Source organism: Alternaria burnsii (genome assembly GCF_013036055.1).
Source record: "Alternaria burnsii strain CBS107.38 chromosome Unknown 697, whole genome shotgun sequence".
Classification (NCBI taxonomy): Eukaryota; Fungi; Ascomycota; class Dothideomycetes; order Pleosporales; family Pleosporaceae; genus Alternaria; species Alternaria burnsii.
In genome coordinates, this window is record NW_024066120.1 from 253,042 (window position 1) to 279,024 (window position 25,983).

General features: G+C 49.8%; 11 protein-coding genes across 11 annotated transcripts; 10 read left to right on the forward strand and 1 right to left on the reverse strand.

The window, feature by feature from the left end:
* Positions 1-27: 27 nt before the first annotated feature.
* On the forward strand, positions 28-2,707 carry GT037_008900 (uncharacterized protein; the record flags this gene model as incomplete). The annotated part of the gene is made up of 3 exons (XM_038933947.1): positions 28-365; positions 717-1,823; positions 1,966-2,707. 3 exons carry the CDS (start codon positions 28-30, stop codon positions 2,705-2,707), a joined length of 2,187 nt encoding a protein of 728 aa, XP_038783292.1.
* Positions 2,708-4,490: 1,783 nt separating this feature from the next.
* GT037_008901 (uncharacterized protein) lies at positions 4,491-5,996 on the forward strand (the record flags this gene model as incomplete). Its single annotated transcript, XM_038933948.1, has 1 exon — positions 4,491-5,996. One exon carries the CDS (start codon positions 4,491-4,493, stop codon positions 5,994-5,996), a length of 1,506 nt encoding a protein of 501 aa, XP_038783293.1.
* A 1,081-nt stretch (positions 5,997-7,077) lies between these two features.
* GT037_008902 (uncharacterized protein) lies at positions 7,078-7,509 on the forward strand (the record flags this gene model as incomplete). The annotated part of the gene is made up of 1 exon (XM_038933949.1): positions 7,078-7,509. One exon carries the CDS (start codon positions 7,078-7,080, stop codon positions 7,507-7,509), a length of 432 nt encoding a protein of 143 aa, XP_038783294.1.
* A 395-nt stretch (positions 7,510-7,904) lies between these two features.
* GT037_008903 (uncharacterized protein) lies at positions 7,905-8,261 on the forward strand (the record flags this gene model as incomplete). Its single annotated transcript, XM_038933950.1, has 1 exon — positions 7,905-8,261. The coding sequence occupies one exon, from the start codon at positions 7,905-7,907 to the stop codon at positions 8,259-8,261; it is 357 nt and encodes a 118-aa protein (XP_038783295.1).
* A 313-nt stretch (positions 8,262-8,574) lies between these two features.
* GT037_008904 (nad-binding protein) lies at positions 8,575-9,569 on the reverse strand (the record flags this gene model as incomplete). Its single annotated transcript, XM_038933951.1, has 3 exons — positions 8,575-9,006; positions 9,085-9,458; positions 9,509-9,569. 3 exons carry the CDS (start codon positions 9,567-9,569, stop codon positions 8,575-8,577), a joined length of 867 nt encoding a protein of 288 aa, XP_038783296.1.
* A 575-nt stretch (positions 9,570-10,144) lies between these two features.
* On the forward strand, positions 10,145-10,625 carry GT037_008905 (uncharacterized protein; the record flags this gene model as incomplete). The annotated part of the gene is made up of 2 exons (XM_038933952.1): positions 10,145-10,294; positions 10,377-10,625. 2 exons carry the CDS (start codon positions 10,145-10,147, stop codon positions 10,623-10,625), a joined length of 399 nt encoding a protein of 132 aa, XP_038783297.1.
* Positions 10,626-11,402: 777 nt separating this feature from the next.
* Positions 11,403-12,296, forward strand: GT037_008906 (uncharacterized protein; the record flags this gene model as incomplete). Its single annotated transcript, XM_038933953.1, has 1 exon — positions 11,403-12,296. One exon carries the CDS (start codon positions 11,403-11,405, stop codon positions 12,294-12,296), a length of 894 nt encoding a protein of 297 aa, XP_038783298.1.
* A 2,497-nt stretch (positions 12,297-14,793) lies between these two features.
* GT037_008907 (hexose transporter protein) lies at positions 14,794-16,555 on the forward strand (the record flags this gene model as incomplete). Its single annotated transcript, XM_038933954.1, has 4 exons — positions 14,794-14,957; positions 15,007-15,506; positions 15,564-15,883; positions 15,935-16,555. The coding sequence occupies 4 exons, from the start codon at positions 14,794-14,796 to the stop codon at positions 16,553-16,555; spliced, it is 1,605 nt and encodes a 534-aa protein (XP_038783299.1).
* Positions 16,556-18,953: 2,398 nt separating this feature from the next.
* GT037_008908 (uncharacterized protein) lies at positions 18,954-21,422 on the forward strand (the record flags this gene model as incomplete). The annotated part of the gene is made up of 4 exons (XM_038933955.1): positions 18,954-19,119; positions 19,170-19,693; positions 19,745-20,308; positions 20,355-21,422. The coding sequence occupies 4 exons, from the start codon at positions 18,954-18,956 to the stop codon at positions 21,420-21,422; spliced, it is 2,322 nt and encodes a 773-aa protein (XP_038783300.1).
* Positions 21,423-22,267: 845 nt separating this feature from the next.
* Positions 22,268-23,017, forward strand: GT037_008909 (uncharacterized protein; the record flags this gene model as incomplete). The annotated part of the gene is made up of 1 exon (XM_038933956.1): positions 22,268-23,017. A coding segment is annotated over one exon (750 nt), but the record flags the coding sequence as incomplete, so codon positions are not given.
* Positions 23,018-23,661: 644 nt separating this feature from the next.
* Positions 23,662-25,784, forward strand: GT037_008910 (uncharacterized protein; the record flags this gene model as incomplete). Its single annotated transcript, XM_038933957.1, has 2 exons — positions 23,662-25,112; positions 25,199-25,784. 2 exons carry the CDS (start codon positions 23,662-23,664, stop codon positions 25,782-25,784), a joined length of 2,037 nt encoding a protein of 678 aa, XP_038783302.1.
* Positions 25,785-25,983: the final 199 nt, after the last annotated feature.

A 25,983-nucleotide genomic window follows, 5' to 3' on the forward strand; every position in this document is an offset into this window, starting at 1 on the left:
CTTCAGTCGCTTTCATCCAGTCCAACAATGAGTGATTATAGCTCACACGACGACGATCGCCGAGTGGACTCGTGGCGGCAAACCAAGGGCCGTATAGCGAAGCGACAAAGTAATTTCCTTGAGACCGTTTTGGATACGTCAATCGCGAGCAGCATGGAGAAGCCGCTATTCAAGGTCATTCGAATGTGGATCGATAGCAACACGGGCCTAGACTTGAAGTTCTTGGTCTGGGCCATTGCTTTATGCGTCCCCACCCACAAATATGGCAGCGCAACATGCAAATGGCTGAGCTCAAATCTCACGAATTCTGTCGAGCTCGATCATCAGGATGCGCTTGTCACTGACCTTTTGATATGGATCAACAAGTAGCCTTCCAATCACCTGTTTGCCTGGCTTCCTAGTTTTGAACACTTGGAATGGAAAGATTTGTCAAACGAGACAAAAACTGCCGATACTGATGAGAGTAATAGCTACTAGCTCATCGCTTCTGCAGGCTACCCTACTTTCTTCCATGGAGGTGTGCCCTTCTTGCTATACAAACCGGACGCCAGGCACTATGAAGAAAAGCTTACGTCACGATGTATGTGGGAGAGTAGGAAGCCTATCGAAGCCTTGCTACGGGATGTTCGCGAAATCACTAACGCCCAGATGACGTTGTTAAAGATCATACGCGTCTCAGCTAGATACACTGTGAATAACACTTCTAGGAAGCGTAGATTGGAGACGATCGATATGGATCCGCGGAAGAAACAGGAGCTTTTGACGGATCTTCAGGTCTTCTTGGGTGAGGGAACAGAGGATTACTATTGGCAAAATGGAACACTATACCGAAGAGGTTACATGTTTTATGGGCCAGCCGGTACTTGTAAGACAAATTTGTCTACGGCGATTGCGAGCCACTACAATTTTCCACTTTGTGTCATCGATTTAGCTGGCATGGACGACACGGTCCTGCAGGACAAAGTCAAAAACTTGCCACCCCGTTGCGTCAGCTTCTCTGAAAATATTGATGCCGCAGGTATTGTACGTGAGCGCACAATGGTGCCGAAGACTGACGTTGGTGACGAAGGCGATGAAACGAGCTCGGAATCGGAATCTACTGACACTTGGGACACGGAGCCTAGTAAGGTCAAAGTTAAAAAGGCGGATCCAAAAAAGATGAATACGTCGCTTTCCCAACCCTCAAGGACAGAGGTCACTCTAAGTGGTCTTTTTAATACGTTAGATGGACCTGGATCACGAGAAGGCCATATCGTCATCGTGACAACGAACGCTCCTGATTCTTTAAATGAAGCTTTACATCGCCCAGGTCTCATAGATACTCAAGTGTATCTCGGCTTTGCAGATCGGATCATCGCTGGTATAACCTTCACACGCATCTTTGGCAGCGACAAACAAGTCAAAGAGTCACAGAAAGCAGTCGGAAAGTTGGGCCGAGAATTCGGGCGATTGTTACCATCTGACTTCTTTACTCCTGCAGAGATTCAAAAGTTTTGTATGAACAGGCGTGGTCGGCCACAAAAGGCAGTCGATGAGTTTCCTGGATACATCGACGAGAAGCGAACAGGGAAGACCAAGTTCCAATATGACATCCATCGACGCGCACCGAAACCCACCTTCCATAAAGAAGGGGTAATCCATGACGATGACAGCAGCGATGAAGTTGAATACAGCCCAAGGAATACCAGGGATTCTTCCGAAGGCGCACACAATGCCTTCCCAGCATTTTCTCGCATATCATCGACAGAGACTTCCGTGAAGCGACCTGCGAAAGAGCAGCTGTTTGTCGCGCATGGACACGAGCATGATGACGACGCTTTGGCGTACGGTGACTACTATCCACGCAGACAAGGGGTATGGGAAGATCGTTTGGCTGGTGATGTTGTTAATACATGTCAAGGACTCAGAGATATGCTCACCTTTTCGTTGGTAGAGCCATTTCGACACCAGAACATATCCCACAAGGAAGCAGGTTACAGGACTTGGTGATTCCAGCACTGAGCATGGGAAAAGCCAGCATATGTCCCTATCCGGTACTTACTGCGAGCCGTATGGTATCGAGCCTTGCGTACTCTGCAAGCCTGGCATTCGACCACGGAGGTTGTCGCGCGAGCACCACAATCTACGACCAAATGACATCGAAGAGACGCATTTGCCGAACCTCAACTCTTGCACGGGCGTACAGCCGTCGCTTCCTCAATCCCGCTCGGGTGCAACATCTCTCGATGAGTCTCGGTCAACATTGCCGTCTTCGACAGAACTCACAGAAGCATCTTCATACTACACGCCCTTGTCTGTTGGCGAGCAGATCGAGCGGACTTTCAAGCGCCACCGCCGGCCCAGTCGCCCAGACGTCGCTGGCTGCTGCAATATTTATCCTTATCACGGGCCTTTACCACGCACCGCTGAGGAAGATTTTTGGGTAGATGAGGCATCGCCCAAGTCTGCTACAGTTTTGCTTCACAATGTAGACCCGCAGCCATTGGAAGATTTCGAGAAGCTCAGGCTGGCAGGACGCGATGATGATGCTGTAGACCAGGGCCGAACAGTGGCGTCTTCAGCAGTGGCGGGGCGAGGCCACGTCGCGACTTACCGACAGGGTCGCAAGCTCGGTCTTACTACCCGACGCTATATTGCCCGACTGAAGTCTCAAATCATTGCATACCTACAAAACTGTAGAAGGAACATGGGAAACAACGCGAGATAAAACATGGTCGACTACAAGAGTAAAACGAAGTGGAAAGGGAGTTGCAAGGAGATCGGTTTTTCGAATGCGAACCTCTGAGGATGTGCTATGAGGCTTAGCCGGATGATTACTCTGACTTACTATGCATCGGAGTGAAAATTTGCCGATGTAGCTGCGCTCTTCAGTATGCAATTGTATCACGAGGTCCCTTCATATTCTGCTGAGAAGCTTTTTGATATATGGTACCGTAATGATTGCGCAATCCAGTCTTATTTCGCAACCCAGAGACCTAGGGGTTTGGATCTTGCCATGTCCATCTTATTGCAGATTGGGTAGGAAAAGTCATCGGGTATATCTGGCACTTTGGGCCGTGCTGCATCCTGATACCGAGATGGACGGAGGATATCCCGAGGATTAGATTGACCGGGGTATGCACAGCGGCCGCCCGCATTCCATGCAGTGGTTGTGGAATGTTTGATCAAACGCGCTCAAGTACGATTTATCGAGCTTTGTTCGAAATCTTGTTCCTGTCGTGTGATATTGCGTTACCTATTGTACAGCCAACTATCACGAGCGCGATGATTGGACTGGAGCGTCATCGCGGTTCCGACCGCACCATTCCTATATCGGTACGATTTTGTGCACTTTACATGACCCGTGTCCGCTAGGGACACGTATATGCAAGTCATTTTTTTTAGGGGTTGCTGGCGCAGCGATCTGTAGATTTTCTGTCGTCGCAATTCTACTATGGTACGTTATACGCAGTGACGTTCACTCTCTCGACGTATACCTCGTGCATGAGGTGTTGCCGACATCGGCGATATCTCTGGTGATCGGTTCCTGTTCAGTCTGTTGATAACCCTTTCATGCTTTCGCAGAGCGAAATACCGCGCCCTAGTTCCACAGGCCACATGACGTTGAAGTCAGTGAACACCTAACCTTTCTGGCCTAAGCATTGTCGACATGCCTTCAATTACCTGTCTGCATTGGACACTAGCTTTCAGGACTAGGCTCCGAGTTGTAAGAGTTCATCGGGACTAAGAATGGCTGTCCTGATCGGTGGAATATCAATGCACATCCCTGGCATGATAAAAGAACCGGTATGGAGTTTGCACCCCACGAAAGCAATGCTCAAAACCTTGATAAAGGAAGAAACAGCTCGAGGTCTCCGTATGCAGCTTTTTGCGAGACCCAGCTTTGACATTTCTCTTCTTGAACTCTTCCGTAACATTCCGCGCATATCCTTCCCAGGTATGCTATCGTTTCTGAGCTCTTCGAGAGACGGGAGGGACAAGTATTCGGGTCCGCTGCACTTACTAATCGTACCATGCATATCTCGATATCAGTGCAACGTGATGTCAAACGCAAAAATCCATGCTAGTATCATCTTAGCGAGGTTCCATGTGCTGGGAGAAGTAGTCGTCTTTTTTTGCACAGACTAGCCTCAAAGGGTATCTAGCTTACCCCACCACAGAGTTCAGACAACGACAAGAAGGGCTTTGCCACCGAGACCAATGAACGACTGCCGTTCTCTAACATGCCTTCGAACCTTCTTTGCCGCTTCTCAATATCACCCAGACCCTGAGCTCTTGCAATTCTAGATTTCGTTCATGCGCAATTGTTCGAGAGCCGACCCCAGTAGCTTCCGTTCAGCGTGTGCCTGACTCACGGTAGCATACGTCAACTACAACATCCGCATCTAAAGCCACACGTGTGTCGCTTTTTTGTTTGCCTATCAAAAGTCCCGGCTACCCCTCTTATCTTTCGTCAACCCGGCGCCGGCGGTGCCGCAAAGGATACAACCATGGGCCTCCTCGATCTTCCACCAGAGATTCTCGACTTGATCATTGATCGCACCGCACCTGGTGGTCTCGAAAGTTTTGTGCTCTCATGCAAGACTGTATATGGGCGGGCTGCAAACCAAGTTCGTCAGCACAATGCCTTACGGAGGACCTGGAACCACACCACTAACATGACTCGGACTCGTCGCGGCGACACATTGTCAATTATACACGATATTGCCCGCGATCCTATCATTGCTGAGTATATTGAAACACTCTCCCTCTGGGATCGCCGTGCAGACGACGAGATGCCGGACGATATCGGTGTACCCAGTTTCCGCGAAGATGAGCAAGCAATGCAAAGTATCAAAGACTTGCTGCGACATGCCGAGTATTACGCCGATGCCGATGAGGACGATTGGTGGAGCCGCATCCTGGAAGAAGACCGTGCAGGCGACCAATCGAACATGGACAAACTATATGCGACTGTGGCTTTGTTGAGTCTTCTACCCAACCTGAAAACACTGCAACTGCCTGATAGGTGGCATGAGGTTCGAGAAGGCGAAAGTGCCGAAGCTCTGGTCCCCAATGTTCAATCACTCGTTGCCATGTCCAATAGGAATGAGAACCGCGCAAAGCCCTTGGCTCGACTAGAAACCATCTTACCGTTCGTGGAGGAAGGCTACGATGTCAGAGTTGGCTTACAATGCATCGCGCCGTTCATGGCACTAAAAAGCATCAGAAATATTTATGCTGTTAGTTGTGTGGCTGTCGACGAGGATTGGGGAGGTGTGCCTTTCACTTGGATGAATCCACTTACCAAATCCCCGCTGACCCGCGTTGAGTTCGCGTATTGCTGTATGGACGCTACCGGTCTTTCAGCCTTCCTAGAAAATACACCAGCTCTTGAAGTCTTCAAATATTCCCACCAAACGAAATGGGACGGTCTTGAACATGATTGGAATGCTGGCGAGATGCTTGAGGCGCTGGCAAACTACAATAGCGATACCATTGTTGAGCTTGCCATCACCATCGATGAGCTGCATGGCGAGGTTGTGAATGGTCTTTCCTCTTTTCTGCGTTTCACGAAGCTGAAGAAGTTGGAGGTCGATGTTGAATGCTTCTGTGGTCCACCTCTGGAAAGCGGACAGCGACAAGGCCGCGATGCGCACGTTCCGCACGGTTCAAGGACGTGGGGACACATTGACATCCCGTGTATGGGCGACATGCTTCCGGACAGCATGGAGGAGTTGCATGTCAACACGAACTTTCCACAACCATCTGAGGAGTCCTTGAGGGCTCTATTCAAGAATATTGTAGTGCGGCGCAAGGACAAGCTGCTCAACTTGCGCACGGCTATCATACGACAATACGGGTCAATCAGTGCGAGCGCCATCGCTGCGAATCATGATGTCGTATTCGAGGTGTTTGGATATGACGACGAGCATCCACTGTCGCGATCAATGATGCCCTTGTGGAAGAGAGAGTTCAACAGTCGTGTCGGTGGGATTGTGTTCGCAGACGGCTAGTGAACTCACGTACCGTCGATGTATGAAACAACAAATACCGTTATCGCGCTTTTTTGATCCGGTATCGTTTCTCCAGAGAACTGGGGTTATTCGTGCGCAAAGTGTATTCAGTGTACAATGAGGGTCTGGGAGTGGCTAGGTTGATGGGTAGTGGCGGAGATACCAAGGGCCATGACCCACAAACGCCGCATTGAGCTTCTTTGTACGTTTACCAACAAAGGATTGAAAGTATTCGAGGTGTAAGAATGGAGCCTCATTGCTCGCGGGCTCTGCATCACCCCTGTATAGCCATCATAATGATGCGAGTCACGATTGCGTCATACCCGATGGCATCTCCAAAGAAGCCACCTCAAGCATTGGAAAGACGAAAGTAGTTAGAAGATTAGCGAAATTGGAAACACTTAAAAATTTTACATAATTAGAAGTCATGCAGCTAACCGCGACCTTGCTTGCTGCGCCGCTCAAGCCAATTGCTCTCAGCGCAAACTCATGAGTGCACATGTACGATCCATCCCGTAGCAATAAGTCTACTGACCACAGCAGATTGACAAGCGCATTCTTCATGGACTGAAGCCTTTCAACCGACGAGGTCAGAAACTCAATGCGATCACATTTCTCCCAGCAGGCACATAGCCTGCTCAACCAGACAACGTCATCACCAAGACCCTTGGTGCGGAAGAGGCGGACCTTTCGGAGCTAGGGAAAGAATTCGAATGCGGGATGTGTATGTGAGCACGTTGAGTGGTTCTGAATTGGAAGCGCAAGCCACAATCCAAGACGCGATAGCGGACACGGGCTTCTAATTATCCGAGTCTGGGTTCCACCAAATACATCACAAATCAAAGACCGTATGGAACATATCCATTCAGCCTCAAGCTTGAGAGCCCAATGCATTTGCTTGTTATCTCAGTACTTTCGTCTATACACATAAATACGACATCATGGCCAATGGTTCGCCATCCACTCAGCCATCTAATCCGGCAAGATGAGCTTCATGATGATTGGCTGCAGCGACACCCACAACCAAGATCACAAGAATATAGTGTGTTCCTGGAACCGACCCCAAACCTTTTGAAAGATGATGTCACCCATGTTATTCGCGATCAAAACGTGGAAGCAAATAGTATGCGCCTCGGTGACTGCGGACTTCCTAGTGGCTACTCTACTGAAGTTCGAAAAGCGCGATGGTCAATACCTCAGCTATATCAGCAATACGATATCGCGTGTTAGAAATACTGGATTGCTGCGCATGTACACTGGAAAACTGGCCGGCCTAGAAATGCAGGGCGATGATGCGATGCATAAGGTCTGGGTCGACCCAAACAAGGCGCCTAATGAACGCATCGAAAGCGCGTCACCAGTGGGCTTTTGGTACTCGTTGAACGGTAGGCATGGTAAAGGCAATATTGTGAAACCGGTGAGCCTGACAAACGACAGTATGTTCGAAGAGACTCTGTCTACATCATTTGAAGGATACTTCAAGCAGAGATTCAGGGGGAGCGCGAAGTCGTAGAAATTGGAAGACTACATAGGTCAAGAATCTGTTAGAAGTTCTCATGATAGTAATATGACGCGAATATCTTATAACTGTTAGTCGGAGTGCATTTATAACATCGATATCTTGGTGCTTCTGCCACATGTGAGTTGGATCAGCGATGTGTTGTATCGTGCAAGCATCGTGGGTCTCATCCACATCTTGACTACGGTACCAATTTCCCTTGAAATATGAGCACTTTCTCAGCATATATAATGCCCTGCATCATATCACCCTCTTTCTGTATCCTCATCATCTACAGATTTCGTATCTTGCAAGTCAGAACAGCTCAAGAATACGACTTATCATCCACTACCACAATACCAATACCAAACATCAAATCAAGCAAAAGCTTCTCTACCACAAACATCAAGATGTACGCCAAAGCCTTCGTCCTCTCTCTTTCCATCTCTCTGGGCATCGCCCTTCCCATGTTCCCTGTCGCCCGCCCCTACATCCCAAGCAGTCTTGGGGCTCTCGGCCCCATCGCCAGGGTCGTCACCGAAGCCGAAAATGAAGTTCTCACTGCTCCCATTCCCAAAAAATGGATGCACACACATGATTTCGCAAAGTCCGAGGAGCCCGAGGCAAAGAAGCGATCCATGGTTGAAGATTGCCCAGAGGGCGTTGCGTGTGCCTTTCTCGACGATATGATTCGCGCGATGGATAAGGCTCTGGAGATGGAGAAGGCCAAGGAGGAAATTGGCAAAGGACTTGACGATAGAGATTAGGGAAAACTTGAAAGCAAGCTGGTGGTAGACTGCGAGCCGTTAATGCCCAAGTGTTAGACAGTTCTGCCTGATGTGAGAAGGCAAGTGCGCTGAGGGTATGAAGGGTGGAAACGGGACATCCTAGCCGATGTACTTATTCGGATGATCTGATTGACTGAAGGACATCTGGTGGTCGCAATACTCGCCTTACACACCTCACTTGTGTGGGCTTGTTCCAACTTGGTAGCGAAAGTTCGGTTGAGAGCTTACCACGGTTTATAAATGGTGTTTCTTCCTATACGTAATCCATCTAAACCCTTCCAAATATATATCCTCAAGCCTTTGCCTTCTCCGCATCTAACCTTTCTTTGATAGGCTGCAGCATGTTCGTCATGAAATTCTCATCTAGGTCCTGCCCCGAACCCTTACCAGCCGGCGGCTCCACACCCCACTCCGGTATAAGTCGCGTCCCTACCTGAGTGATTTCAAGTACACTTCCACACGGATACTCCTTCTTCTGTAGTAGGTCTAGCAGAGAACTCGCACATGCATCTGGCGTCAATGCCGTGTCGGTAGTCACGGAATATTGTTTGCGCTTTGCCTCATCCATCATCGGCGTATAGACGGCGCCAGGACAAAGTGTCGTAATCTTCACACCAGTGAGCACTTCTGTCGCTCCCATAGACTTGACAAATCCGACCACAGCGTGTTTTGTTGCACAATAGAGTGGTGCTGCCATGTTGCCTGATAAGCCGGCAACTGATGCCTGATTTCGTGTTAGACATGTTGTGATCAATCATACCCTGCTCTTTTGAGCAAACGTCGATATGCTGGCATTACTTACAATGATACAAACACTGGCCCTCTTCCCCTTCCCTAAGCTTTTTCTGATAGCGAGCCTTGTCAACTTGATAGGGTGATTCACATTGACCTCGACCTGCTTGTACCCTTCCTCTTCTGGGTCTTGCCAGAAGTTGGAGAACTGCGGATCGAACAGTCCCGCGCAGATGGCGTACCCATCAGGAACGTCGTTCCATTCTTTTTCGCATGCGTTAAAGATCTTGTCGAAGTCTGCCCATCGCGTCACGTCAGACTGCACATAGAGTATGTTTGACTTGTTCGCGGCAAAGGTATCGAAGTCGGGTGTTGTTCTGAGATCCGCAACAAGAACGCGCGCGCCGAGATCATGCGCTTGCTTCGTCACACAGAGACCGATTCCTGGAAACATCAACTGCACATTCTCCATCCATCCATACTGGTAAACATACCCGATGCGCCTCCTGTAATAAGCAGTATTTTGCTGTTCAGTGGCTGATCAATGGACGTCATCTTAATTACACGCTTTCTGGTAGTGATGCGGTTCAGCAGGAAAGAACAGATTTTGAGGCTTATAGAGTGTTGATATGCGTAGTTGATGTAACGTTGCTATTCATGTATTCGGAAGCCGGGTAAAAGCTTCCGGGGGCCTCACCGAGCAACGCCGTCACTAGAGAAGAGGGGCTTCGGGTCACTGATCGCCGCATCACGGGCGCTTCCGTTCGCTTAGTGACAGAAGGTCATTCTGTTTGTGTGTTGTCTCAAAGCTAAGAATACTCGCGGCCGATGATTGATCGCAGCATCTTTATCATCTGTGGAGGGGTGGGGAACCACTCGTATCGCTCCCAACATCGTTAAAGCTGCGCGTAAAGTGTAAAAGCAAAACTGGCGACGTGTTGTACAGCGACAGGTAGATGAGAGATTGCCTGGTCAAAAGCTCATTGGAGAAGAGCATGTTGAGCAGTGTATGCGAGCGGGTGAGGAGGCGCCGATTGGGGCTTCTGCAGAGAGTGATGCGTCATCGACCCTGGCAATCTTCATTCTAGCCACACCAGCCACATTCACGACATCTACAAACAATAGCAACCATGTCGACAGAAGAATTGGTTCGAGTCACTGTCCTTGCGAATCGCAATCCCAAGCTTTCGGAAACTGAATTTAACGACCATTGGGCAAATAAGCATGGCCCTCTTATCACATCGTGGCTACAGCGTCACGGCATTGTCAAATACGTCCAAGTCAGCTTTCCTCTACCAATCTAGAATCTTGCCTGCGTGAAGCGATGCGAATTCTCTTCATATGGATGCTGACTCTTCTAAGTATCATACTACATCGAAACATAAAGCGCTTTTAAAACTGCCGACACTCTCATACGATGGCATGGCGGACTTTTGGGTGCGAAACTTCGAGGATTTTCAGAAAGCCTACGAAGATCCTTTCTACTTGGATGTCGTGAAGAAAGATGAGGAATACCTGTTTGACCTAGAAAGTTTGCGTGTTACTGCAGGTGTAGAGTACTATGTTATCGAGGATGGGAAAGTGATGCAGGAACATGCGCGCAAGATCTAGTTGTCTCTGTACTTAATCGCACGTGAGCACGACAGTCGACCATGGAAAGAACGTGTTTTTTTGTTAGGTCTCATGCGCAAAGTTGCGTCTTGTGGAGACCAGCAACTGCAAGCTCATAGACAAAAGCTTGCTTCATAGGCAACCAGTTACATGGTACGTAAAGGTAAAGCAAAGTTGTGTGCGAAAACCTTCCATATACTCTTGGTCACTCGCTTCTCACTTCTGGTTGAAAAGATGACAATTCCTTGGTAGCCGGACCAAAATCGTACTTTCCATGGTCCTGCGATGGCCTAGCAAGGACGAGCCACTCACAACTACCACTCCACCGTCGTCGTCTTTGGTGATCGAATCGCCTGAATATACAGGAGGATCAAATATACTCGTAGCTCTGCAAGATGCAGTCACCTCTAAATAACCCCTTCTAGTATCGCAGAATGCTTGGTATTCACCCGCGTGGCACAATGCGCTGATCCAAAAGTGGTCCGTGAATGGCCTCGTGCAGCAATGACTCCAACGCTGTCTACCACGGAATACCTTTTGGTCTTTCACTACCAGTGGATGCCTTCAGCGCGCTTACCATGCATGTATATAAACGCCTACAGGTTCAATATCGTTTCTTACCAACCACGGTGTTGAGTTCTCCGGTCGATCTTGATCCCACCAACAGAGCCGTTGCACACAGCCATCTTACGAGAGGAAGACCAGCGTAGCGTAAGCCGATCGAATTAAAGTTACCGAGAACAGTATACTGACATCTGTAACTAGTGATTCAGAGATATGCCGGTGATCATCGTTAGCAGACCCGAAGAGCAGCAGCCGACTCGCAGACGCGATTCATCGGCCTCATTCGAGCTCAAATCCATCGATTTTCCTCCTTTGTCTACTAGGATACTGTCTTCACGATATCACAGTGCTGCTGAGCCGGCCCAGTCGTGGTCGGGCGTTACACGGCATGGCTTGAAACCACGGCCCAGCTTTGCGCGCTTCATGGATCTACCAAAGGAGATCCGTTTTCTCATCTGGGCCCTGGCATTCCCTTTCATCGGCCAAGTTGCGGTGCGAGACGCTGTCAAGCGCGGAGACGACCCAAAGAAACCCAGATTCTTGCCCGTTTTGTGCTTCACCTCGAAGAAAACGTTCGAGGAAACAGTAGCGAACTTCATCATTGCCTCCAAGATCCTCGTTTGTTCGTATAACGACAACCTGTTTCTGCGCGCTTTCCTCGAGGCAGAAAACGGATGCTTCGAACAGGTCCGTCAACTAGACTTCGAATTCTTCTCCAGATACAAAGGCGATACTACCGAGAACGCCGACCTTGAGCTAGCGGTTCAGTGTACAGGACTGCGTATCATCAAGCTTGGCTTCCATAAGGAAGAGCTCACATACTATCGTTTGGACGATGACTCGGATATGTGGCTGCAATGTTCGACCCAACCAAACAAAGCCGCCGACCTCTTCTCTAAGTACAAGCTTGAGCGGCTACTAGATTGTGACATGCTCGAAACCATCATCATCGAGCATTCCGGATACTTCTCACTAACGGCAGAGGCGGTCGCAGCGGACTTGGGCGCGATGTTGAGAGAAAAGTTCGCAGCCAAGGTATCGAAACAGGCCATCGAGGTAGTTTATACTCGGAAGGGAAGGCGGACTCGACAGATGTACGACTGGTAAAGACACTGCAGATCATCAGGCGTAGTATAGTGATTGCAATATGAAAATGCATGATGGAGTGAAAAGATTGTGGATCTTTGGCACATCAGTCGCCTGTTGTTGAAGAAGAGCGGTCTGTCGTAGTTCAGCCATAATGTTATCAGCTTCGCAAATATGTACTGTATCGTTCCATACGACAGGCATGATCACCTGGAGGAGATACCCAATGACTACGTTCCTAGACGTATAATCCAGTTGGCGTAGCTTGAATTCGACGTTACAGCTCCCAATTTGTTATGTTGGGGCGCACTTCTCTACGACAAGCTTGTTTCGAGCGTAGCTGCGCACCCTTTGTGGACATGTCTAAAGCCGAGAGCAACCTGGGTTGAGACAGTCTTAGAGGTCATAATCGCCGCGCAGTCCAGAGTGGGCGTATTGGTCGGCCGAGAGCATGATTCAATTTTCTGATCGTATCGCCGTGGGAGTTTACAAGTGTCCTCCCTCAGAAAATAGATGGCTTTCGCCAATGTAAGAAGCCCCATATAAGCAACAAGGTCTTTCTACTTTCTCCTATTCAAGATGTGTCAGCTCGAACTATTACCATAATCGAAAGAATCCCCCTTAATACAGGTCTCTCCAGCTTTTGGTTCAGTCTTGACTGCAGAAGTGCATGCCGCCAACGTTGAAGCATGCGCGTGTCGACGCATATTCCTTCATGTACTTGGGTAAGTAATGTTAATGCAATCAGAATCCAGTCCGGTCCTACGCAGAAACTCATTTGCTACCTAGTTGCCATCAGCCTCAACACATTGCGGCGAAGTTCATGTCGAAGTCTCAGTCATCGACGTGCCGAATTTCCGCTCTCCGCCCCAGGAATGAATGGCATCTTGGCATTTACCGGTATTCCACCACAACGCCACCACCATATCCTTTTGCCGGTTAAATGGGCAACCTGCACTGAGACGCGCAGCGCGGTTCCGGCAACCGGGGGGCGTCTTCGCCAAGGTGACTTTCCAGGTCGGTTCTGTGTCCCAAAGCGCCATTGATCACGACTCCATGTACCACTTTGCGAGCCACCTGTTGGCGAGGCGGGACGTTTTGCGATGGGAAGAAAGCCCCAACTAGCCTGTTCGCTTGCGCATGAACAATATCGCAGTGACACCAACAGCTCGGCGCCTGGAACTCGTTTGTGTAGATACGGACCCAAGGAGTTGAAGTATCCGTCGTATCTGTGCGAGCACCGACCCCGTAGCTGATTACTCCGGATGGCTCCCGTGGGCGCATGCCAAGGCTGCACGCGGCCTGCAGCATAGCTCCGAAATTCACCTAATCAGCTTCCCGCCACCTCGCGTCGCACACGCGACTTCTGCCGCGGGACGACTTGTCCAACCCTCACAACCTATCTGAGAACATATTGGTAGTCACTTGCGCTTTCTCGACGTCCGCCAATGCAGAACCTCAACTATCGACTTCGTCACTACAAAATGACTCTCGGAACGTCAGGTTCGGTGCGTAAGGCCATTTATCCACCTTGGCAGGTCATGGCATCGCATTACGAGCTTGACCTACCACAACTGGACCCATGGTTGGCTTTTCCAAGACTCCAGTGCAGAACTCCAAGAGACGTGCCGGATGCTAGGTAAAATTATCCGCGGGACGAGTCACAGCTTCACAGGGCGTGTGTAGAGTCTTCGAGGGGTCTTTCGATCAAGCCCGGAAGCGTATGGGGCCTTGGTGCTGGGCATCGCGGAGCAGACAGAGCACCAAGCAACACATGGCTCATCGTCGAAGATCGTTTCCAATCAGATGGCGTCAAAATCTTGTGATGAAGGCGTCTATCATCTGATCAACTCCAAGTGATACACTAGAACCACCAGGCTTTGCAAGCAAGTCTCCCTACGCTTGCCGCTTCTTTGCCCCGCGATGTATGCCTCCAATGTATGCCTCCGTCGTTTACTGACTATTGCGAACAATATCAAGGCGCTATCAAGCACCAATGATAGACTGCATCCTGTTATTGGATCTGCCATCCATCGTTGTTCCATGTTCTAGCGTTTAAATCACAGACTTCTCGAAGCTAGCTGAACACCCCATGGGGATACCACAAATTGCATCGGACCCTCGATATCGGTATTAGCGAGCAGTGCCTAGATATGACAAGACGGGTCTTCTCTAGTCTTGTAAGTCTAGTCCTACGGCGCTACGGGCCTGGTGCCAACGGATCGCTCGGTGGGGTTCTCTTGGTATCACCTTACTGGTGCTTTCCTCCGTTGCTGTTAGGCTGTCTTCCTGCAAATTGCGGTACCCATGTCCGTCAACCCGCGGTGGAGTAAGCATGCGAGTCGCTCATCCGGGGTGTGGGTCTCTTGTGGTAATTGTAGATCGAATATAAGTATTGGACGCTGAACGAGCGTAAGTCGCATCCTCAAGGGACTTCGCCCATCAGTAGCAAAGCCTACCGGTTCTGAACTCAACCCAATCTTCACGCTATCTTGTCGCACATCGCTCTTTATCCAAGATGGTGGGCATGTCCATGGGAGCGCCGAAAGGCAACAGTGCGGTTGCTCGCGAGGAAGCGCCTGAGTTTGAGAAGGTCATCTGGTACAAGGATCCAAACATGCGAAAGCTGTTCTGGCACTCTTCAGTCCTTTGCATTGCCTCTGCAACTACTGGTTACGACGGGTGAGTATTCCTTTTCGCAACACATTGGATTCGGCTGATAATTATCTAGCATGATGATGAACTCTTCACAACAGATGAACTACTGGCAAACTTACTTTGACGAGCCCTCCGGTAACCGACTGGGTCTGATGAACAACATGTACAACATCGGTTCGATCGTTAGTTTCTTCCTTGTCCCGTTCCTCACCCAGTGGACCGGTCGCAAGATCCCAATCGCCGTCGGTTGCTCCATCATGATTGCTGGTGCTCTTGTCTCAACCTTCTCTACGAACTGGCAGATCTACATGGGTGGCCGGTTTATCCTTGGGTTCGGTAACTCTTTCGCCCAGATGTGCTCGCCCATTCTCCTCACCGAGATCTGCCATCCCCAGCACCGCGGTATCTTCACTGCTGTATACAACTGCTTGTGGAACCTGGGAGCGCTTTTCGTCGCATGGATCGCATGGGGTACATCTCAAGCGAGCAACGATTGGTCTTGGAGATCTATCACCCTTCTTCAAGCCCTTCCTTCATTCCTTCAACTGTGCTTTCTTTGGTGGGTTCCTGAGAGTAAGTTCGACCCACATATTGGACGATCGGAGAACTCAAGCTGATATAACCCTCCAGGTCCTCGTTGGTTGATCTCCAAGGAACGCTACGAGGAGGCTCTGGACACCCTCGCGTACTACCATGCCGGTGGCGACAAGAACAATGCAACCGTTCAGTTCGAATACATTGAGATGAGAGAGGTCATCCGTATGGAAGCCGATGCGAATAAGAACTCTAGCTACGTAGACTTCGTCAAGACAAAGGGTAACCGATGGAGGTTGGCGATTCTTATCTCCCTCGGTATCATCTCTCAATACTCCGGCAACGCGCTCTTCTCTAACTACATCAACTTGGTTTACGAGGGCGCTGGAATCACTAGCGAGAACCAAAAGATGGGTGTAGGTTTACCTGAAACGATGTACAGAAATCCGTACTAACGTCTTGTTCAGCTTACTGGTGGTGAGCGTATCTTGGCTCTTTGCGTTTCAGTCTACGCCGCCACCTTGATCGACAAGGTTGGTCGCCGTCCACTTTTTCTCGGTGCCACCACCGGTATGGTCATTTCGTTCGTGTGCTGGACCGTCACCTGCGCAGTCTATGAGAACTCTGGCGACACCAATTCCGCAGCTGGCTACGCTCAGATTCCATTCGTGTGGATCTTCGGTGTTTTCTATGCTTTTGCTTGGTCTGGCCTACTCGTAGCATACGCCCTGGAGATTCTCCCCTACGCCCTTCGTGCCAAAGGTCTCATGGTTATGAACATTACTGTTCAAGCTATTCTCGCTGTCGGTGGTCAGACGAACCCCGTTGCGTGGGACAACCTTCCTAAGCATTGGAATTTGGCCCTCTTCTACACTCTCTGGATCACCGTCGAGCTTGTATTCGTTTACTTCGTCTACCCCGAGACCAAGGGTCCCACACTCGAGGAGATTGCCCGCATCTTCGATGGTCCAGCCGCTGTTGCTCCAGTGGATATGGATGCTATCGCGAGGCAAGCCGCTAAGGAACGCCTCCACGGCTCTGGCGATGATGAGAAGGAGCCGCATATCCAGCAGACCCAGGTCGTCTAGGGTATCGGACTTTGCTCAACGGTAGTTCGTCTCGTAGACATGAGGGTCATCAAGCTTCGTAGTTTTAACAGTTCGTTCGTACTGAAGCAGCCTTAGTTCACAATAGAGAAGCTGTTTTGATATAATCTGTACGGTCGCATACTGCTACCTTGACCCGTAATAACCATGTTTCAGGAATGCTTAGGATGTGGGGAGGATCTTCAGGCATAATTTGTGATGAGACACATGTTAGCGCGCCCGCCAAGATACCATCGCTGGGCTAGACAAATACCCCGCATCGGAGGAAACCCCCTCTCACCTCCTCGCATGCCAAATTAGCGTCTTACCCTGACAACAGTTCCTTGCGAGTGACATCTTACTTCCCAAGTATACTCATTCCTGTCAGTTACATTACCATCTCATTGTCCTTGTTCGGCTCGTCATTGTAATCATGCAGGCCCATTTCGGTGTGCAAATGATTGTTGTTTAGAGCCTGCAAACCTGTCATAAGTGGCGACGACAATATACATCTTGACTATTCTACCATCGAGTCTCCTCTCATTCTTTAGGAAATTGCAAATCTTGCGCAACCCTTCAGCCCAGCTCGTCGCATATCCAGGACCGGCCTGTCGCCGCGACATTGATCCAAAAGTCTAAGCCAACCTCCGATCACGAATCCTCTCCTGCTACTAGACCCAGCTGCTGAGTACCCCATGTCGCATAGAAGGGTGCGATATCGTAGGAGAGATCGGACAAGCCTGACGGCCCTTAACTGGTAGTGCTATCATCCCACGCCATTGCCAAGATTTTCAATATGAGCAAGCGTTCAGCGTTGGCTAGATCGTATAAGCTTAGCAAGGCGTAAGTTCGTGTCTACGTTGAGAATCAGCTTGGCAAGGCCACCCTCAGGTTAGACCTGGAATACACACATCCGACTCATCGTAGTTTGCCTCCATTCTTCAAAGCGGTATGATTGAGTTGAAATAGCAGTGGAAGGCTCGTCCCGCCATGCACTCGATCATTGTTAGAGCTGAACTGCCTCGCTAGACTAAAACTTCATTTCCAGTAAGAGCAATCGCAGGGCGAACGCTTGGAACGCCTGAAACTGTCTCACTTGGAACGGAATACCAAGCGCTCCTCACTAACATATTGCTCATTATATACAATCATGCAATCTATCTCGCATTCTCTTTCGATCCTGTCACCCAACTCCAAGCGTTCATTTGCTGTCCCTGGGGCTTGGCCAACAATACCAAGTAAATCAGCATGCTCATCAGCAACGCTTCCAAGCTATCAGACAGACATTGGTAGTGATCAGAAGTGCGTCTTAGGCAGAGCAGGTATGGTCTTGGTCACAAGAGGATCATATAAAAAGGTGGTTGCTGGCCACGTTTGGAGTACCAAAACCTTCCGAGTAATCGCATCATCATCTTCACTTCACGATCAGCAGACTTTCATTATCAATATGAAGTACCTCACTACCATTTCGGCTGCTCTCAGTCTCATCCTCTCCACTACTGCGGCGGCTACTCCCGGACCACTCATCAATGCCGACCTCCTTCCTCGCGATATGTCTGCCATGCCTCGTGGTATAACATCTCTCTTGACTAGAGACGCAATGATGGATCGTCGTGCTCTCGAGAAGCGTGCTGGTTGCTTTCAGGCATGTAACTCAGGATGTGGAGGCTGCACCAGTATGGGCTGCCTTAGCGGTTGCCAGATCAATTGGTGAGATTAGCTCCAAATCCGCGGTTGAAGTAGCCCTCTAGGTATTCAAAATGTTACTAATAACCTTCTCATAGCTCGATCTGTTGTGAAATCCACAACGGTAATTGCACCGACTGCGGTACTCAGTATGAGTGTGATCAGTAGTGATCCAAAGACATATTGGTCGGAATGTGAACAAGGAGTCTTGCCACTGTCTGTTGGCTTTGTCATGCGATAAGAGATATGGGGTAGAATACACTCGCTAGTCAGAACTGAATACGATTGCGGGCTTATCATAATCTAATGAACCGAGAAGTGAGATAAGCTAGTCTATGTTCAACAGCAGTGGAGCTGCTGTTGTGCGTCCATGTGCTGCTGCTATGTGACTTTCCGACGTACTGTCCAGATATCTAGAGGACAGCGCATGGTCTTGCAGAATATTGTGGAAAGTGGTTAGCTCGAAGTCGAGTTCAATCCGCTGCAACAAAGCGCCTTGCTCAGCACGCCCCACATTGTTCGTTCCTATCTCGGTATCTCCATTTCCATTGTCTTTTTATTAACCAACACCTAAAGGAGATCAACAAAGCGATACGAAACGCGTTGGTGCTGCTTTGCCATATGTCGCAGCGAGTTTATATATTCGTAGAGTTAGGCAGTTGATCTTGCAGCTCGTCGCATAACCCGACCTAGCGATCACGACAACTCACCCACCATGGCGGGTAACCTGGCTCCTCGCGTTGTCAATATTGGAAGTATCGACACGTATGAAAGTATAGATGACGTTGATGCAAACCTTTACGATGGCTTCCTGGACAACCAGACGAGGAACGCATTTCTCGCGATGATGCGGCATCTTATCGGAAAGAGAGGCAAAGAATGTATGTATATAACATAAAGTAGATTCGGAGTATGTGGCTCATCTTCATAGTTCCCCGAGGCAGCCGCGGAAGGAAGGTTGTGAATAAATGGAAAGACAAGCAAAACTATTGGAGAACGAAGGTATACACTGGTCAACCTGCGGCGACAGCAGTCAGACCACTCCCGACTCCACCACCCATTGCTCCACCAATGGCCCTGCAAGCTTCATTGACTTCAGTAGATCACGCACAGGTAGCGCAACAACAATCGCAAGAGTCAGGTGCAACTGGAGACGCGCCGGAAGGAGATGGTGTAGACACGCCTACAGCTATATCTGAAGCTTCAAGTGGAGAGCGCTCGCCTCCATTCTATATTCGAAACAGTCCTGAAAGAAAACAATTTTTGGCTCCTACGGCGGGGCAGCGACGTGATTTCTACAACCATCAAGATGGTAATTGGAAGTTTGCGATGACTCTCTATCAAACTAGACTTGATGAAAGCGCGGCGAATGAGCGGCGGTATGAGAAGGGGACGATGCCTCGCAAATCAGTTTTCCTTTATGTTCGAACCACTGATGCTGGGTTAATCGAAGATGTGAGTCTTACAGCGTAGGTGCATTTGGATAGCCTTACTCATCGTTCTTAGCAAATCACAGTTAAATGTCTAGAGGCGCTGGATGTGAAAGAGTTCAGCGATGCGAAGCACGAGATTCTTATGAACCAGCGCATCAGCCAACTCAATTGTTCGCATATGATACCATACCGCGGTAGCAGCGAAAGACCTTGCACTAAGAAAATCCATCGTCGCAACAATGACAAATCAGTGCCAACTGTCTTCAGTATATACTCGTCTTTTGCCGAACTTGGGACTCTTGCACGCGTCTACGAAGGGCATAAACTCACTACTCCCAAGAAACCTGTACCCGAGCATTTCATCTGGTATCTACTCAGTCAGGTGACCGAGGCACTGATAGCGCTGCAGCAGGGTACTTGTGGAGAAGACGCAGATTCGGATGCCACCTCGGTGGTGTGGCATCCAATCATTCATTCCGATATCAAAGCCGCCAACATATTCCTTCGATCCAACAACACTCAATACCCCGCTTATCCAAGAGTTGTTTTATCTGATTTTGACATCGCTTTTGAACTAGACGATGAATATGAGAAGCAAAAAAGGATGGTCCAAGGCACGCCGGGATTGATGCCTCCAGTAAGTGGGATGCTGGCACTATCGAAGCGATGCTAACCTCGATTAGGAACGAGACGGTGCTGGATTGTTCGAAGATCATTGGATACCAAATGAGTGGCTTATCTCGGAGAAGTCGGACATTTGGAGTCTAGCTATGACAGCGTGGGCACTAATGATGGCCCACAAAGAGGAAAGCTTCTACGAGAATGTCCAAGAGCGATCCAAGAACCCAAACCATGTTCAAAATCTGAGGGATGGAAATGTTGGAAGCCGAGATAGTATTTTCCCCCAAACGTTGGGAGAAATTCCCGCAGAATACAGTGTGCGCCTGTGCCAAGTCATCTCGCGCTGTCTACGGTACAATCCCAAAAGACGCATGTCACTTGAGGTCCTGCGAAGAGTCAGCGACGATAACCTGTCCAGACTCGATAGGATGTATGGCGAAGAAATAAGAAAAGGAAAAGACGCAATCGCCGATGAATTCAAACTCGAATATGCCAAAGAAGATAGTGACGAGTGGGCACAATATGCTATCGGCCAGGAATTTGTACCGCCACGAAAACGGCGAAAGACAGACAGCGCCGGGGAATTTGAAGAGAGATTGACTAGACTGGCTACTGATTGGGCTTCCAAGGCTGTATACCCGCGCCCTAGTACAGAAGTCCAAGATGAGGTACTGAAACATGTCGATAACCTCATCAGCAGCTCGACAGAAGAAGCGATTAGGACCTTCCGTGAGCGTAAAGCTTATCTCACCGCCTGGCAATATCTTTGTTCGAGTATAGGCAGATACACATCATCTCAACGTGACGTTTATGTGGCTACCGATATCACCATCGAGGCTTTACAAGAATCGCTCGAACGCAAGACAAAGAAGGCAGTGCTTATGTTGCTCTGCGAGACAGTCTTGGAACTCGCCTTGGAATCCGCATCAGGAGATCAAAAGACCGGTCTTCACACGTTGCAGCATGTGGTCATGTGGGGTCTAGTGTTGTTGGAGATCAATGCGGAGCCGGTGACGCCACGATTGAGTGACAAAACGGAGATGCATCGCGGCATGGCCAGCTTTATCCTTGATCAACCTTCCGGTGTGCCTGTGCATGAAGATGCCGACCCAGATGTAAGTATCACATGAGTATCGAGATCATCACTGGTAGTTCTGTAGGTTGTTATTACTGTTGTTGCCTTCTCAAAACGGCAAGTCCGTCCCCTCCCTATCATGATGCAAATGTCTTTGTGTGAGTTCAACTCGACATGCGGCGCAGAAGGTGGACCTTTTTGACACTGCATGCTTACACCAACAGCACTCTAAAGGATCAGAATATAGTAGTTAGTAGTATAAGATTTCGATCAATAGGTTGACAGCTACGGCATGCACAAAGTTCAATCTTTGCGAACGATTTCGCTCGCGCATAATCGCCAAGCTTGGTGTTCGCGCGCCCTTCAAAAAAAGATTGCAGGACTTCGCTGATCCGTGCCTGGAATCTCGCGTGGCCTATAAGCTGTCCTACCAGGCTAGAAACGCAAAAAGATGGACTTGCAGGGAATCGAACCCTGGACCACTCCCATGCTAAGGGAGTATTATACCACTAAACCACAAGCCCGATTTTTAAATCATTCTGATTCGCTGATGAAGAGCAAGACAAAAGTAAAATATATATTAAGCGGCGGTTGATATTTGCGTAGCCGAGTGGGGTACGGAAGTGACTTATGGTCCGACGGTCAATCACCCCCACTGAGCTCACTTTGCCTCTCTAGTCGAGCGCCTCAACGCATGATAAGTAATGGGGAAATTGCGCTGCCATTCACAAGCCTGTACGACCACGCAATTCAACTACGTCGAAATTATGTGCTCCTGTATCCTCGATCCCGAGCTTATCTGACAGGGAGCGGCTCTTGAGTTGCTAAAAATTCCCTCTCAACACCGCAATTACACGCAGTCTTAAACCCAATACTCTCGATGACCAAATTCTCACGACCATCAGGTCTCTAGAAGCCGCACCGTTGAGCCCGTTGCCCCTGCTAAGCTTACCAAGAGAAATACGCAACCACATCTATGCCCTTGTACTATCAACTAGTCCGCGGGGTCATATCGATTTCAGTCTGACATTGAACGATAGACGCATCAACCAGTTGCAACTGACCTGTCGCCAACTTTACAGAGAGACTCGGCTGCTCGAATTCAAAGACAACCCTGTGAAGATCAATGACCATATAGCCGAGTCCTCACTTAGGGATTTACTGGACGAAAAACACCCATCAGAAGCAAAGATGATATTTCTTGGCCTGACTCGCTCGCTCGGTCTCAAGAGACTTTCGTGGATTAAGAGTCTAACACTCTCCAACCAAATTTCCGCTGTGGACCACGCGAATTGGTCAGAATTAAGAGAGATGGCGAGCACGATGGTCCACTTAACCAAAGTCTTGATGAACAAGCCATCGCTACGAGTGAAGTACATCATGCACCACTTCTGCAGGGCGAACCTGCTCAATAAGTTGGGCGACGATGTTAGTGACATCTCTATCGGCACGCATGGCATCGTGCTGTCTAGCGTCATACGCGGCAACGCTCTAGAGGACATGTGGCCAACAACAACAGCAGTAGTACTAGTAATGAGGGAATCATACGAACGCACAATGAGTATAGCAGAAAAGCTCCCTGCTCTTCGGGTTGTGAGGGAAGCGTCATTAAGAGTGAAGAGACTGGGACAGAATCAGATTCTTTCCTAACCCGGATATTGTCACAACACCGCGATCATTTGTCTTGGGCCCGACTCCAGTCGAATGGGAGCTCAGGTTCAAACGATGGGCAGCATTGTTCAGGCGCTGGGTGGAAGAGGGGATCTGAAGATCTTATCAAGTGCAATGACAGATGGTAAAATATGGAGATACGCTATATGTCCAGTGCAGCCAGCGACCATCTCCGCTTCTCAGCCCCGGTCTTTTCAAGACCACGACGATGTTGCCTCTGCCCTTTCGTTGGTAAAGAACGCCTCTATACTGCATCGTGCCGTATGGCAGATCAGGCGTGCGAGGAACTTTGAAGAACAGAATTAATAAAACTGGCTCCCTCACAGAGGCCTTGACGTTGTAGTTTTTGGTTCTAGTGTTTCATATGTCGATCGTGATTATTGATGTGTGACTGGGCGTGAATGAAAGAGCTCAGATGAAAGCAGACGCATCCGGCGCACGGGCCCGCAGTTGCCTCGGTGACATCACAAACAAGCTGCGCAGACTTTCCAACTCCACCTATCACTCATCACCGCGACCACACGAGCCAACCCACGCCTGTCTCACTTCCGTCCTACAACTGTCTCGGTCGCAACCCCCGCTGAATCGTCGACTCACCTCAACTGCCCCACCACGGCACCGACATGGCTGATGCGCGCGGAGAGTATTGGTATTACGAAGATGGCGTGGATCCAAACAAGATAACAGTCCCGGAACTGAGGAGCATCTTACTCCGACATGGCGTTCAATACCCTTCTTCGGCAAAGAAGCCCGCTCTGGTTGGCATGTTCGTCGACCTCGTTCTCCCCCAGAAAGCACAGGTCCAAAGGGCGCAGGCACGCACAAAGCGATCGACGCGGGGCATCGTAGATGTTCCCTCCAGTTCAGCCAGCACAGTAGAGACAGACGATGCCGAAGACGAGACGCTTGTAGTACCTACACCTGCGACTACGCGACGCACAACCCGACGAACAACCCGCGAACCGACAGAGGAAGCAGATGTACCGGCACCACGCGCCAAGACACCCTCGCGGGCTGTTCCTGCTAAACACAGCAGAGCGCTTGAACCTGAGGTAGATGAGCGACCCGCGACTAGACGTATACGCAAAAGCGCCACTCCTGCGCCCAAGGAACCCACGCCCGAGCCGGAAGCGTGGCATCGCCACGACGCTGCCAGTCCCTTCACCCAGGAGAACCCTTTTCAGAGTGGGAGCTCTCCTGCAGTGCCAGACACGATATCACGCGACCGTCGTAGGCGTACTACAGGATATGCTCAGGAGAGGCGCAAGAGCGACGCGCATCGCCGGAGGACCTTTCAACCCAAGACTGAGCAACAAGACGACGGCGTTATGGTACCCACTCGGGGGACATTCGACGTGGCAGACCCGCGTGTGAAGCAGCAGGAGGACGATCTCGCAGATGCCGGCGAAGAGTTCACGCCAGAGGAGCAGCTTGATTTAGTGCGCGAGCGGGCAAGGGCTGGTGAAGTGGACATTTTGCCTCCCCGGAGACGTAGGCAGAAAGGCAAAAAAACGGGAACAATCAAAGCAATGGCCGGCACTCTTCTTCTCACAGCTTCGGCCGCCTTCGCTGGCGTATGGCGACAGGAAAAGATCGAAGTCGGCTTCTGCGGCGTTGGACGAGATGCCATCGGACTTGCTGGTGTGGAGATACCGAGCTGGGCGGACCAAATCCTCCCACAATGCGAGCCTTGTCCGCCACACGCGCAGTGCTTCCGCGGATTGACTCTCAGGTGCGATCCCGATTTCATCATGAAGGATCATCCGCTGTCCCTCGGTGGCTTGGTTCCTTTACCACCGACCTGCGAACCGGACAGTGAGAAGACTCGCAAAGTGAACGGTATCGCGAACAAGGCAACTGAGATACTTCGCCAACGCAAGGCCCAATACGAGTGCGGAGAGCCTGATGCAGCAGGAAACCTAGTGGAAAGCCCTGAAGTGAGCGAGGTGGATTTGAAGCAACAGATGGCATCTCAGAAAAGCAAGAGCTTGACGGATCAGGAATTTAGTGAGCTGTTCGACAGAGCTTTTCCTGAGCTGGTTATGCGGGAAGAAATAATCGAAAGCACCGACGGGTAAGTACTTTCCTTGCTAGTCCCATCACTTGTACAGCATTTCTGACGTGGAATTGTACTAATCAGTTACTCTTCCTTGAACACAGAACAACAGGCGCACGGCGTCTCGCATCCACCTCCCTCGCCAAGCTCTCCCTCTCCTGCAGCGTCCGAAGATCCCTCCGACAATCCTTTGAACGACATCTTCTCCAAATTGTAACAATACTCTTCCTCATTGCCACTGGCTCATACGGAAAGTATGCATATACTAGTAACCGGGCGATGGAAGTTCGGGCCAAGCAGCTAGCAAGCGACGCGTATGACAGACTCCAGGACCAAGCCGCGTTGAGCTACTACGACTCAGGCGCTGAGAAGGGCATCAGTATGACACAGCTGCGGGACGATGTCTTGAGGACAGAGTTTAATGCAAAGCGACGACAGAAGCTGTGGACGAGGGTACAGGCAAAGGTTGAGAAGAACAGCAACATCCGCGCAGGTGTCCGAACAACAGCTAGCGGCGACGTTGCTCGCATGTGGGAATGGGTCGGTCCTGTGAAGCGGATCGATGATGGAAGAACACCTGCGAAGGGTGAGAGCAGCAGATTCAGTCTTGGCATGGGTAGCAGCCCTCCATCTGCATCTCGAGATACAAAGGAGGTTCAGAAGTGGGAAGAGGGACATCCGATTTACTAGTCTTCACGTTTGAGCTTCCATTTGTTTTACCGGGTTCATGATCAGGCATGGTATATGGCGAACGATCTGCATTTTACTTAGCACGCATGATACCACAATGAATTCTTACCCGATCAACTCATGATGACGAAGGACCCGGTGTTCCCAATGTGCCTCTCCCTTGTCTTGGCTGTGGCTGGTGTGGTGTGGCGTCGGCTTA